Here is a 14,970-nt window from a genome sequence, read left to right on the forward strand (position 1 = left end):
CTGGTGGGATCTGGGGCCAATCCCCTGAATTTCCCTGAAGCAATCTGAAGATGAGGGGTTGCCCTGGCTGGCCTGAGGTTCCATCTGTGCCCCAATGATGGCCCTACTCCTACATATGGTTCTGGTTTAAGTAAATGGGGGTAACGCCGGTGAGCAGGGCAGATTTGTTACGAAGGAAGCCCCGACCATTTCTTGGGCTCAAGAATCTTTCTGTCCAACCAAGTCCTTCCAAAACTAGAAGTCCTCTATTCCATACTTCAGGAAGGATTTAATTAACTCTAGCTCCTCCAGGCTTCCTCAGGGTGAGAGGAAGCCCTGACTTCTTTTAATCTCAGATAAAATCCCATCTTCTGCATCAAAAGTTTATCCTGTCTCTGTAGGGCTGAGAGCCAAGAGTATACAAGCTCAAACCTAGTCTTAGATGCCTACAGCTATGTGAACCTGGACAAGTCACTTAACCTGTTTGCCTCGGTTTCTTTAACTGTAAAATAGAGATAATAATAGCCCCACCTCACAGGCCCACTGTGGGGACCAAATGAGATAATATTTGTAAAGAGTTTAGCACACAGAGCCGCTATAGCGCACAGTAGGTGCTATATAAATGCTTATCCTCTTCCCTTCCTGATCCCTCGGTGAACGTCTTCGCTCTGAGTCTACCTTCTATCGGGCTTTGTGGCTGTTCAGTTTAGCCCCATTTCTCGGCAAAGATACAGGAGTGATTTGCCATTCCCTTCTCCAGTTCATTTTACAGATGGGGAAACTGAGGCAAACAAATGATGTGACTTCCTCAGGCTACAGGGCTAGGGAGTATCTAAAGCCAGATTTCAACTCCTAGTTCTCGGACCCCAGGCCTGACACTCCATATAATATGGGGGGAGGAAGAGGAAAAAGAGGAAGAACAGAAGAGGGGAGAAGAAAGAAGAGGAGAGGGGAGGAGAAAAGGGGAGGAAGAGAAGGAGAGGAAAAGAGGCGCAGAAAGAGGAAAGGGAAGAGGGGAGGAGGAAGAAAAAGGGAAAGGAGATGAGGAAGAGAAGAGAGGGAGGAAGAGGGGGGAGGAGAAGAAAAGGGCAGAAGGAGGAAGAAAAGGAGGGGGAGGAGAAAGAGAAAAAGAAAGGAGAAGATGAGGAGGAGGAAGGGGAGCAGAGGGGGGGCTCATGGCGCCTCGCTGTAGGCCCGGCACCGCTCCAGGTAGGCCCAGCGCTGAAGTGCTTCGGCTGACAGGAGGGAGGGTAGGGGGCGGGGCAGGGGCGGGGCTCCCGCAAAACTAGGGCGTAGATTGGAAGAAGGAAAAAAAGTGACAAGGGGCGGGCCCGGCGTGGGGGGAAGTGGGAGGGGCCAAGGGGCTGCAGGGCGCACGCGCGAGGGCCGTCTCTGTGGCTGCCGCCCGAACGCTTTGCTGCGGAGGCCGGGCAGGGGGCGGCGCGGAGCATGGGGCATTGGGTCCGGTCCTGGAGCCTCGGGGGGGCGGCCCTGAAGCCCTCGCTGCCTTCCCGGGGGCCCGGCTTCTCTGCGGTCCCGGCCGCTCTCGGGAGCAGCGGCCCCAGGTCAGCGGAGGGCGCGGGGAGGGGGAGGGGCTCTCCCGCCTCGGTCCCGGTCCCTCCCGCGATCCGCCCCCTCCCCCACCGCCGGGGGTGGGGGTGGGGGTGGTGGTGACCTTCTCCCTCCCCATCCCCCCCGAGCCCCGCCCCCTCCGCACCCCCTCCCTGCTGCATCAGCCTCCCCTCTGCTCTCCGCCCGCCCCTCCCCCTCCGGGCCCCTAATCCGGGCCGTGTTCCCCCCTCCCCAGGCCCGTACCCCTCTCCTACCGGCTGCTGGGCTCCTCGGACGCCCACCCGCCCCTGGTCTTCCTGCACGGGCTGTTTGGCAGCAAAACCAACTTCCAGTCCATCGCCAAGGCCCTGGGGCAGCAAACGGGCAGGAAGGTAAAGGTCCCCAGCGAAAGGAGGAAACCCGAGGGGGCGGGGCGCAGGCAAAATGGGGGGGGTCGGCCTGTGGGACCCGCCCCGCGTGATTGGGGGGCGCCGGAAACGGCTCCGTGAGGACCCGCCTGGGGGCGCTGTGGCCTCCCCCCAGCAGGGCTCCTCAGACGGGCACCTGCCTCTCGGGCAGAGGGAGACGCAGCTCGGGATGGGGGGTCCCGGGGCTAAGGGACCCGTTACTGAGGGAGCTCGGGCTTCCTCTGAAAATGGAGGAATCCCAAGGTGGGCAAGGGGCCTGATAAGCGCCGAAGCCTTTATTTGGTGTCAGCTGCCACTAACGTGTGCATGGAACGTAGGCGCGCACACACCCACTCGCTGGCGCCCTTGCTTTGGTCCTGGAGGCCGACGCTGGCTTTGCTTCTCGCTGCCCCCCCCCCCGGGGTCCCGTGACTTCCTGCCCAGCCCCAGCCCCTCCTCTGTCAGGCCCTGCTCATCCCCCTCCCCCCCCCCCGGGACCGCCTCTGAGCCCTGGGCCGGGAGGGGGGGGGGCACTGACGCCCAGGCTTCCGCCCCCAGGTGCTGATAGTGGATGCCCGGAACCACGGGGAGAGCCCGCACAGCGCCGACGCCAGCTACGAGGCCATGAGCGCCGACCTGCAGGCCCTCCTGCCCCAGCTGGGCCTGGTTCCCTGCGTCCTCATCGGGCACAGCATGGGGGGCAAGACTGCCATGTTACTGGCCCTGCAGAGGGTAGGCGAGCCCGGGCGGGGGGGGGCTGTCACATGCGTTCTTTGCGCCGGAACAGCCCCTCCCTCCAGTTTTAAGGGCGTTACACGTGGGCGCGCGTCCGGGGAGAGCCTCGTCGTCATGGGAAGTCCCGGGGATGAGGGGGTCCCCCGGAACAGTCCTTCACTTGCAGACAAGGAGAGCTGAGAAGGAGCCGGGCTGCCCCAGAGGCAGCCAGGAAGTCGGGGACGAGGCCGGGGCCTGGAGTACAGGGGCAGCCACAAATCGGCACCAGGAGAGCCCAGGGCCCTGTCCGGGGATGGAAGCATTAAAGCCCCAGGGTCCTGCCTGGTCCCTGAGTGAGGGGGCTCTTGGGAAGGGGGTGAAGAGGAAAGGAGGCATAGAACCGGGCCAGAGGCTGCCGCGCCCCCTGCTGACTCCCCGTGGATGAGGGGATGCTTCCGGCCCGGGGAGGGGGCGGGTTTCAGGTCCAAGTTGTAAGCGTGGCCCTCCATCCCTTGCTCTGTGGAGGGAGGGGCGCCGTCGGTGACGCCCCTTCCTTCCCCTCAGAGCCCCGTCCCCTGCCGGGCCTCTGACGCCCTGGAGGGCACCGCAGGTCACCCTGGGGGGGCTTCTCCCCGCAGCCGGAGCTGGTGGAACGATTGATCCTGGTGGACATCAGCCCGTTGCCGACCACGGCCGTCTCCAAGTTCCCTTCCTACCTGGCAGCCATGAAGAACATACAAGTCCCCAAGGAGCTGCCCCTCTCTCAGGCCCGCAAAGTGGTCGACGAGCAGCTCATGCCCGTCATCAAGGTAACCCCACCCCACCGAAGCTGGGGGTGAGGGACTCTGGAGAACATGGAAGGACCCCCGGAGAGGCAGGGGGCCACAGGGGAACGCCCGGAGGACCTGGCTTCCGATCCTGCGCCCTCCCGCTTCCGTCCAGATCACCCCTAGAGTGATGACCTTTTCCTGGGGCTAGGGGGTCCTCTCTAGCTGGGGACACAGAGGGAGGGCAGGAGAGCCGGGGCCTGCCGCCCAGGGGAGTGCACCCACCCAGCCCGCTTGCCCCCAGGACCTCAACATCCGACAGTTCATCCTCACCAACCTCGTGAAAGCCAGCAATGGGCACTTCACATGGAGGGTCAACATTGAAGCCCTGGCCCAGCAGATGGACAAGATCATGGACTTCCCCCTGCTCCAGAAATCCTACTCTGGCCCTACCCTTTTCCTCAGTGGCGCTAACTCTGAATTCATCCAGTAAGGCGGGCTGGAGGTGGGCCGGGGTGGGGGGGGTCTCCCTTTACGCCTCGCCTCCCAGTTCTCAGCCTCTGCCTCTGTCCCCGCAGGCCGAGCCACCACCCCGAGATGAAGCGTCTGTTCCCTCACTCCCAGATCCTCTCGGTCCCGGGGGCCGGCCACTGGATCCACGCCGACCAGCCCCAAGACTTCATGAGCAATGTTAAACGCTTCCTGTGCTAGCAGGTGGCCGTCCCCCCCGCCCCGTCTGCACCGGCTCCCAAGCACCATGAGTGCCTGGGGGACCCGGGCAGTGCCTCCCACCAGCAGAGAAGGAAGCCCCGTACCCCGACTCCCGTCCACCTCCAAGTGGGCACAACCAGTGTTTCAGAGTCTAACCAATAAAGCTGTTCCAGCTTTCTCCCTTCTCTTATTCCCAACGCTACTAGGACAAGTGGGTGGTCGAGCCGGTGAAGATTGGGTCATGGCAGGGGGCAGAGGAGAGGGGCAGTCACATCATTTTAGTTGAATGGTGGTTCTCACACAGAATTAGCGGCCCCTGAAACCCTCCCCAGAGACTATGGCCTGGCCACAAGGCACGGCTGGAAGTCCAGGTTTTTGATTAACCTCGAGACCCTGAGCTCCTCATAGTAATTGGGAAATGGTTAAGGTTTGGGGGACTCTTTGGACATAGAGTCTGGAATGGTTTGCAGGGGGTGATGGGGATTAGCAGGGTCAGGTTGGGGCAGATTTGTGGGATCTGGGAATTCCATGTAATAGAGACGGGAATGATGAGATCATCACACAAGAAGAGCCAGGGAAGAGCAGAAGCCCCAGGATAGAATCTTGGGGAGACACAATCGCATATGTGATGTGGAGGAAGAAGCAATGGAGATCCCCAAAAATCTAGGGAGAAATTCCTTCCACGGGAGGAAGAGGGAATGGGAGTCCCAAGTGCTGCAGAGGCCAAGAAGGGTGAGGGTGGAGAGAAACCACCAGGTGTGGGGTTCAAGAGAGCCTTTGGTACCTGGCAAAGAGAGGGGGGAGCTGGAAGAGGGGAGACAGCAGGAGCTCAGCTGGGAGGAGCCAGGGAGGACCTGATGCAAGGATGGAGGAGACCTGAGTAGCTGTAGGACCTGGTAAACAGAGACCGGAGTGTGTGAATGATGGGGCAGGGATCTGCCGGAGGTGTCGGGAGGGAAGGGCTCAAAAGCAAGTCCAAGAGTAGAGTCTCCTCTGTAAGGTGGGAGTGGGGGGAGAGATCCAAATGGTTGGTGAGAGGAAGCCCTTGCCTAGAAGTCTCCACTGACAACCTTGGAGAGGAACCATGGGAAGTTGCAGACAAGAAGCTTCCAAAGAGCCTTGAAGAGAGACAGCCAATTGTTTAGGGAGGAGGTGGGTTGCCTTGTGTGAAGGCTCACATGAGGTTAGATAACACAGAATTTTAGTGAACCTAGTGCATGAACAGGAGTGAAGGGGGAGGAGGATTGGGGAAGAATATGGTAGCCCAGGTGAGTTCTGGGAATCAGTCCCCAATAGCAGCAAGATAAGAGGACAAAGTATTTGAGACGGGCTCTCTAGCTCCAAAGAAAATGTCCATCTGGGCGATCGTGGAGGGAAGATCAGTAAGTTGGAAGATGGACTCTGTCCACCTTCACTGAATCTCAGACAGCTCTCGATCCCCTTCACCCACTGGAGCCCCTGCGGTAACTAAGCAGACACCCTTAGGCTACCTCATCCCTCCTCCAGCCCACCCCGACCCATCTCCTCCTGACAGACCCAGGGAAGAGCAAGAATCCAGCCTTCCTGGGTAGCTAAGTTTAGTAGAACTGTATAATCATCCAAATTTTACAATAAGGGTTTGTAAACATTCCAAAAAAGAGAACAAATTCAGATTTCTCTGGCACAAAGGGGGGGTGGGGGGCAAAATATTTTACACAGATTTTCCAGATTGGGGGGGGGGGGTCATGCCCCCAACCTCCATGACGTAGAAAGGATGACTAATTTAGCCTCGGCATCACACAGATGAAAACACAGACCCTTTTCCTTCCTTGTTACCGCTCAGGTCCCAGCCACAGAACTTTCAAGGGCCATGTGGCTCAGTCCTTTCAGAGCTGACGCAAGAGGCCCAGAGAGGCTGTGGCCTGCCCGGGAGAGACTGTTGGCTCGGTTTTTGCAGAATGGAAGGCTCTAGTGTTCCATGGGCCCTTCCAAAAGCAGCCCGAATCCCCCTGCGAGGGAGTCTCCAGAGGCACCGAGGGCTCTTGGGACAGGACGTTCACTTTTACACTCGGCATTCTAGGAGAAAGAACTGAGCCCTGTTCACTAATTAAGGATCCAAACCATGTACTGATAGAATATCAAATCACCAGTGAAATCAAGCAAAGTCAAGGGCCGTTTTCTCTCTCCATGGAAAAGGAGGGAAGAAGGACAGAATTCCTGGAAACAAGTGGACATTTATGGCTGCTTTCTGCCTTTTCTTCCAGAGGAGCTTGGGAAGCCAGATTGAAGTCGGGTCCCCCAAATCCAGAACCAGTGTTCTTGACTTTCTACCAAATAATGTTTACTAACCCTGGAAATGCAGCCCAATCCCTTCAACTCCACATTCAGCGCCTCTGTTAGGAGACACACACTCTACAGACCAATGAACTCCTGTATTCGGACAAAAGGCTTCAGCTGCAGAACATTAGGGGCAGGCCCCTATTTTCTTCTCATAAAGCAATTAGGAGAAACCGTTAGCTGCCCATTTGCCCCTATGGCACTGAAACCTGATGGGAAGATCCTCCAGGGCAGCTCTGGGAAGGAAATTTTCCACCTGATAGAAAGATTTTCTTACCAAAAGGGGAAGGAAGGAATCTGCATATGGTGTTCTTTTCTTATCCCCCTGAAATTTGCCAGAGTAAGAAAAGAAGTGATATGACAGGTACGGAGGAGATAGAAGGCTAGAAGCATTCACAACAACATTGAGACTAAGAACAGGCAAAAAACCCACAAAACTAGTACTTTTTGCAGATGATATGATAGCTTAAAGAACCCCAGAGAGCCAGCTAAAACATTAATTGAAACAATCAACAATTTCAGCAAAGTTGCAGAATATATAATATAGTACAGGCTGGACACCAGTATGCTGTGGAGCCATGAACTGGTCCAGTCATTCTGGAAAACAGTCTGGAACTATTCCCCAAAAGTTATTAAACTGTTCAAAGAGCTTAGACAAGTATCCCTTGCACATCCTTTTGACCTAGAGATACCACTACAAGGCTTGTGCCCCAAAGAAATTTAAAAAAAAGAAGAAAAAGAAGAAGAAGAAGAAAAGGACTCATGTATACAACGATATTTATGGCAGCTCCTTTTGGGGGCTGGCAAAGAACTGGAAACTCAAGGGTTCATTTCAATTAGGGAAATGGATGAACAAATTAAGTCATATGCTAGTGATGAACGACCATTGTGCTATAATAAAAGATGAAGGGAATGATTTCAGAGAAACTTAGGGAGATTTCCGAATTGATGCAGAGTGAAATGGGCAGACGCAGGAAAATAATTTATACAATAACAACGTGCTACAAACAAACAATTTTTAAAAACTTTTGTAGTGACTTTCCATAATTCCAAAGGACCAGGGGTGAAGAATGTCACCTCCTCCTGACAGAGAAATGATAGATTTGAGAGGCAGAAACACTTGAATTACACTAATAATGATAAGTCATTGGGTTTTTTTCTAAGCATGCTGATTCTTGCTCAGCTTTCCCTTTTCTATGTGGGAATAAACTTCCAGCACCATACCAGCTTTATGTTACAGACTGGATACCTTTTTTACTTCTTTTTGGGACTGGGGAGGAGGGCAGCAAGAGTCCTAGAGCCAAAGTGGGATTTGTTGCTCGAGAGTCTGAAACAGGAGAGGAATGAAGCCCTAGGACCCCTAATTCCCGGAACAGAAAAACACAACTGGAGCCTAACAAGCCCAGGGTAAACCTCAAGGGCAAGTATCAGCTCTTGCCTCTGCTGGGCAGTTGTCCAGCTAACCACTGGTTGGTAACTAGTGATTTTATAAAAGATGAAAAAATCAAGTACATGATAACTGTATGTATCCAGATTTCTGTGCCCAGAAGATACAGTAAGAGAACTTGAAGATGAACAACTAGGAGAAGCCAGCGTAGTCTCAGAGAGAAAAGAGCAGAGGTTCCGAGACTGCAAGGCTATCAGGACCCACCAAACTGGTGAGCTAGGAAAGCTGCTCTGGCTTCAAACAAAAAGCTGGGAAACAAAATGAGTTCCATTTTGTATCTATTGAGTTTAAGATGTCAACTCTGAGTTGAGTAGTGGAAGCATCTTCCTCAATTTCCCCCTTTTTTTAAGTCTTTGATTTTGAAATTGATAATAAATGGAAAGAGTTAATTGGCGGCCCCAAACTGGGCAGAATTTTGTTGGCTCTGGATTGGGCTAAATGAGCTGTGAGTTCTCTCTCACCTCGGAGAGTCTGCCTTTCTTTATGTCAGTGCTTTAGAATGGTTTCTTCCCTTGTCCTTCCTCATCCCCAACTCTGAGTCATCCCACCTTCTCAAGGTACAGAGCGTTGTTGGAGGAAGCGTCAGCATCGCAATGACTGGGTCCCATGCAGAAGGCCTTGGTACATTTCCCTTGATGTGGTAGGGATGCAAGTGGAACCCCTGGCTGTCCTTCTCACTCTTGCCATTTAACTGTCCCCCATTCACAAAATTGTGTAATTCTGGATTTTGTTTTTACCAGTGATATAATGCTCAGTTTGGGTAAGTTGTCCTTTGAGTAAAATCCAAGGAATAAAATTCAGAATTCAAGAATTCAAGAGCTCTCTGCTTGTTACAAACCCAGATTTCTTACAGGTGCTCAGCATCCTCCATAACAGGTGAACCACTTTTTAGCAGGCAGTAATCTTCCCGTTGGCCACTGGGGGGAACTCGAGACTACAAATGCTTGAACTGGTTCCTTTACGGATGGTCCTTTGTTCTAAGAAATTTGAAATCATTAAAGGAACCATGAAATTTCCCAAAGGAAATCCAGCCTCTTCCCCTCCTCTTGTTTAAATCTAGTCAGAGCTACTGGCCAAAGGCTATTTCTGGCTAAGATACACAACTGTATATGTCCATGATAACTGTGTATATACCTCTCTGTGTGCACATTTACACATACACAATGTCCATCTAATTGCCCATCATAATCTGGACAATAGACTTGTTTCATTCTCCATCTACTTGTTTTTTCCTATCAATAAATCAATCAATAAACATTTATTAAGTGCCTACTATGAACCAGATACTATGCTAAATGCTAGAGATACAAAAAAAAAAGTAAATAAATAAAGATAAAAGATGTCATAAAAGAGGGGAAGGGATCTACCTGGGCACAAATGTTTGTAGCAGCGGCAAGGAACTGGAAAGAGACTGAATGCCCGTCAACTGGGAAATGGCCAAACAAGTTATGGTGTTTGCGTGTAATGGAATATTGTTGTTTTGTAAGGAGTAATGAGCAGCTGATTTCAGGAAAGCCTGGAAAGACTTACATGAACCAATGCTGAAGGAAGTGGATAGAATCAGAATATCATATTCAAACGACCAGATTATGTAATGATCAACTATGCAACAATGAGGTGATTCAAGGCAAGTTTGGTAGACTTGGGATGGAAAATTCTAATCATATCCAGAGAACTATGGAGACCGAATATGAATTGAAGCATAGTATTTTCACCTATGTTTCTTTCTCATGGTCTTTTTACATTTTTGGTCTGATTTTTCTTGTATAACACGACAAATATGGAAATAAATAAATATATTTAACCTATATCAGATTGCTTGCTGTCTGAAGAGGGGAAAAGTAAGGGAGGGGAGGAGAAAAAGTCTTAGAAAAATGAATACTGAAACTATCTTTCCATGTATTTGTAAAAATAAAATGCTGCTGAGAAGAAAAAAAACATAAAATGAATGTTGAAAACTATCTTTAGATGTATTTGGAAAAAATAAAATACTATTGAGGGAGAAAAAAAGGTCAAAGATAATTGTCTCACAATTCTCAAGGAACTCACAATCTAATGGGAAAATAACATGTAAGCAAATATATACCAAACAAGCCATATACAAGATAAATAGGAAATAATTAACAGAGGAAAGGCACTAGAATGCCGAGGGTTCAAGAAAGATTTGCTATAAAATATGGGATTTTAGTTGAGACTCAAAACCAGAGAAATCAGTAGACAGAGTTGAGAAGAGAGAGCATCCCAGGCATGGGAAACAGGAAAAATTGTCAAGAGCGCAGAGATGGAGTCTTGTTTATGGAACAGTTGGGAGGCCAGTGACACTGGATTGAAGAGTACACCTAAGAGAGTAAAGGGCAAGAAGACCAGAAAGGTAGGAGGGGCTATTAGAAAGATCTTTGAACATCAAAGAGAGTATTTTATATTTGATCCTGGAGACAACTGGGAGCCACTAGAATTTATTTTGAAGGGGGATGATATGGTTGAACCTGAGCTTTAGGAAAATCACTTTGGTGGGTAAATGGAGGATAGAATGAAATGGGGAGAAGCTTGAGGCAGGCAGAGCCCCCAGTAGTTAATGTCTTAGTCCACACATAAGTGATGATGGCCTGGGTCAAAGTGGGGGAAATATTAGAAGAGAAAAGGGAATATTAGAGGAGAGATATTATAAGGGTGAACTGACAGGTCTTGGCAATATATTGGATATGAGAAGGGAGGAGGGAATGGGAGATAGTGAGGAGCTAAGGGTAACCCCAAAACTTCAGACCTAGGAACTGGGAGGATGGTGCTGCCCTCTATAATAATAGGGAAGGAAGGTTTGGAGGAGGGTGAGAGGGAAACAAAATGAGTTCCATTTTATATATATTGAGTTTAGGATGTCTACTGGACATCCAGTTCAAAGTGTCTCAAAGACAGCTGGAGAATAAAGGTCAGCAAAGAGAATGGATTGAGTAGTTTTGAGGACCATCAGTTTAGAGATGATAATTAAATCCATAGGAGCTGATGAGATCACCAGGTGATGGAGTATAGGGAAAGAGAAGAGAGGGCGCAGGACAGAGGGAGGACATGATCTAAAGAATGATTCAAAGAAAGATAGAAAAGGGAGGACCATCTAGGTGGCACAGTGGATAGAGCACCAGCCCTGAAATCAGGAGGACCTGAGTTCAAATTTGAACTAAGACACTTAATACTTCCTGGCTGTGTGACCCTGGGCAAGTCACTTAACCCCAATTGCCTCAGCAAAAAAAAAAAAAAATAGAAAAGGAGTGGTCAGAGAGGTTGTCCTGATAACCTAGAAAGAAAAGAGTATCAGAGAGGAAAGTGTGATCAACAGAATATAGAGAAGTTAAGAAGAATAAGGAACTTAAAAAAAAGAAGAACCACCATTAGATATATTGGAAATCATTAATAATTTTAAAGAGAGCAGTTTCACTGGAGTGATAAGATCAGAAGCCAGATTGTAAGGTGTTAAGAAGAGAGTGAGAGGAGAGAAAGTAAAGGCACCTTTCCTAGATGGCCTTTTCAAGGAGTTTCATTACAAAGGGCAGAAGAGATCCAGAATGAGAGACAGCAGGAATGGAGAAATCAAGTGAGCACTTTTTCAGGATGGAGGTAGTACACCTGTGGGTGAGGGCAAGAGCAAGGCAGTGATCCTATATATAAATTCTTGAATGATTACAGATTTCATTCAGGAGACCCTGAAACATTCAAGAATGTGATTTAATTAGCACAATATAATCTGCAAAAAGGAGCCTCTGGAGGACTTTGCCAGCTATCTGGTTCAGTGGATAGAAGACTATACATAAAATCAGAAAGGTGATTTCAAATCCAATCTCAGACACTAGCTGCATGATCCAGAGAAAGTCATTTAACTTCTGTGGGCCTCAGTTTCCTCATCTGTAGAATGGAAATAATAATAATACCCAGGGTTGTTTTGAGGTGGAGATGGCTGAGGGGAGAAAATGATATTTGCAAAATGCTTTGACAATTTAAAAGTAATACATAAACACTAGCTATTATGATAAAGATGACTTCAAGGGAATCCCTCTCCAAACTGAATTCTGCATTGGATCATTTACAATCAGCGACAAGTACCTTTAGTGATTGTCGCCCCATTTTATGTTTTACCTGAACTTGAGAATCAGATCACAGATGAACAAGTTAATCTCTGATGTTTGAGCTGGCATGATGTCAAATAGTTTTGATGTTTGCATGGGACATGGCATATTGGAAGAGAACCATGAGGTGATATCTTTGTTCTATAAAATCAAATATTTTTAAAGAGAGTCAAAAAACATGAGCAAGAGGAAACTTTTAAGTCTATCATCATTCAATCAATTGTGTAATGGTAAAGATATGAAGTATTATGGAAATATAATTTCCCCTCCTAAATCTGTTCCCTAAACAAAGATTTCATCAAGGATGTCATTAACGTATATGTTCATTATTTTCATTAAAATATCATACACATGGGAAAGAGTAGTAGTTGTTGATTTTCCCTCTGTCGCCATTTTATTCATAGGAGATTCAGAGGTAGCTAAGTGGTGCAATGGATAGAGAGCTGGATATACAGTCAGGAAGACCTAAGTTGGAATATAGCTTTACTACTTGTACATATCCTTTACTTTCTATTTGCCTCAGTTTCCTCAACTGTAATATGGACATCATAATAGTACTTACCTCCCAGGTTGTTGTGAAGATCCCATGAAATAATATTTGTAAAGCATTTAGCACAGTGTCTGGTTCATAGTACAAACTACATAAGAGCTAGCTATTATTATTAAGTTTTTTCCATGTCTTTGATATCTGATATACTTTGGGAAATAATCCATCAGAGCCTTCACAGTTTGGTCATCTCCAGAATGGATTTCTTCTTTATTCATTTGGTCCGATCCAGCCACTTTGCCTGACTTTATTTTCTTTATCACTATTTCTGTCTCATCTCTAAACACACCTCAGATATGCAAATCCAATTTTAGAGTCTTCATTTGTCTTTTTGAGAGAAAGAACTTATTGCAATCACCTTTGCAGAGCTTTTCCATATTTCTTCTTGTTGTTTTCATTCCCATTTCACCTTAAATGGCCTTGGGATTATTTGTTTCCTTTTATCTTTCCCAGGCTTTCCTTAAGCTGGCTTGGCCATCCACTGCTTCTCTCTGCTTGACGAAATGATTGCATTCATAATTTCCTTCCATACTTCTCCATGAGGTTGCTTCTAAACTGGTATTGCCTTTGACTGTTTGGCAAATAAACTGCAATTAATTGTTTTCATGATGGTCTTCTTGCAAATCCTTATCATGAGCTCTGCAGTACAAGATGACCAAAGGTCTCACATAGTTTCTTATTTGCCTTTGCTTGGGCACAGAATAAAACTCTTATTTTTCTTCACCAAGAAGAAGCTGCGAGTAATCATTCCATTTGGATCCAACTTCCTTCTATCTTCTGGCTTCGCTTATAGACATGATCAAGATTTAGGGAACTGTTAGAATCCAGTTTCTCCAGTAACACACAAATTTGTTGCTCTCTGGACAAAGAGCTCACATTAAGAATGACTTTGAGGAGAGAAACAACCTTGTTTCTCACCCTCTCATGTCTCTTTTCCAAATGTATGGCTTGAAACCAATGTCTCTTGGACTTTGAGGGTGGGGGAAGAGGGAGAAAGGTGGTGAGGAAAAGAGCTGTTCCTTCCTCTCTTCAGCAGCTCTTGGCTGCTAGAGCATGTGGCCGTCCAGGTGAGCCTAAGGCTGAAATTCAAAGCTTTCACTGCCTCTTCTGCTTTGAATTTCTTTCCTTGAGCACAGAGGATTAAATAGGGCTCCTGGAGAGGAATAAACTCAGAAGTGTGAAAATTGTGTTCAAGTAGTATGCTATTAAGTAGAGAAGGATTGCATTTGCTCTGTTTGGAGCTAGAGGAAAGAATAACATATGTAAAAATGAGATGGGGGGAAGGTTTAAGTTGTTAAAAACTTATGCCTTTTCAAGGAGTTTTGTTACAAAGGGCAGAAAAGATCCAGAATGAGAGAGCAGGAATGGAAAGATCAAATGAGCACTTTTTCAGGATGGAGGTAGTACACCTGTAGGTGAAGGCAAGAACAAGGCTGTGATCCTATAAAGATAGGACAAATTCTTGAATGATTACAGATTTCATTCAGGAGACCCTGAAACATTCAAGAATGTAATTTGTGAGCATCTTATTGTTCTATAGGTGCCTTTGGGGATACAATTTACCCTCAGCAGCTGCCCAGGTGTTCAAGTCCTACATTTCTGGGTTCTATCTTTTAAGGATTTATCTCTTCATCAAGAAGGAGATCGGAAGAGCTCAGAATGGTCCCTATTCTCCTGACAGTCAGGGTCTACCAGGAATCAGTGACCTTCAAGTATATGGCCACAAGCTTTACTCAGGGGGAATGGGAATCCCTGGACTATTCCCAGAAGGAGCTATATAGGAAGATGATGCTCAAGAATTGTTGCAATCCCATGTGTTTGGGATTTGCAGCCTCCAGAACAGACTTGATTTCCCATTTGAAGCAAAGGGAAGACCCTTGAGTGACAAGAAGAGACATGGAAGCAGACACATGAACAGATTGTGAAACTGGGACTGAAAACAAGGAATCAACCATACAAATGGGTATTTCTCTAAGAGAATCATCCATGGAAGGAATCACAAAGCATTCTTCCTATGTCTCCACCTTCAGAGGAGTTTGGTGATGTTCTTTCAGATTAAGGAAACAAAATAACAAGGAGAAATCTGTCAAGCCAATAAAAAATCTGTAAGAACAAAACTTCTACTATCGTGAGTCATTCTGAATGTTACAAATGTGACAGAAGCTTAAGTCTGTCATCCATCATTTTTCAATAACAATGAGTTTCACTGGGAGAGTATTCTCATCAATGTGAAACTCAAAGAAAAATCTTCAGAGTATGTTCAGACTCAAATAAGTGTAATAAAATTTACTCAAGGAAGACATTTTGGAAGCCTAATAAAGGTGAGAAAATGACTCTGGTCTTAATGAGATCAATAGAAAGCATACTAATGAGAAATCTTACACATACAAGAAATGTGAAAGAGCTTTCAATCAGA

General features: G+C 47.7%; 1 protein-coding gene across 1 annotated transcript; it reads left to right on the plus strand.

The window, feature by feature from the left end:
• Nucleotides 1–1,339: 1,339 nt before the first annotated feature.
• Nucleotides 1,340–4,307, plus strand: ABHD11 (abhydrolase domain containing 11). The gene is made up of 6 exons (XM_031967945.1): nt 1,340–1,544; nt 1,787–1,922; nt 2,496–2,669; nt 3,290–3,460; nt 3,723–3,907; nt 3,997–4,307. Exons 1-6 carry the CDS (start codon nt 1,429–1,431, stop codon nt 4,127–4,129), a joined length of 915 nt encoding a protein of 304 aa, XP_031823805.1. The 5' UTR covers nt 1,340–1,428; the 3' UTR covers nt 4,130–4,307.
• Nucleotides 4,308–14,970: the final 10,663 nt, after the last annotated feature.

This window comes from Sarcophilus harrisii, chromosome 4, assembly GCF_902635505.1.
Source record: "Sarcophilus harrisii chromosome 4, mSarHar1.11, whole genome shotgun sequence".
In the NCBI taxonomy this organism is placed as follows: domain Eukaryota; kingdom Metazoa; phylum Chordata; class Mammalia; order Dasyuromorphia; family Dasyuridae; genus Sarcophilus; species Sarcophilus harrisii.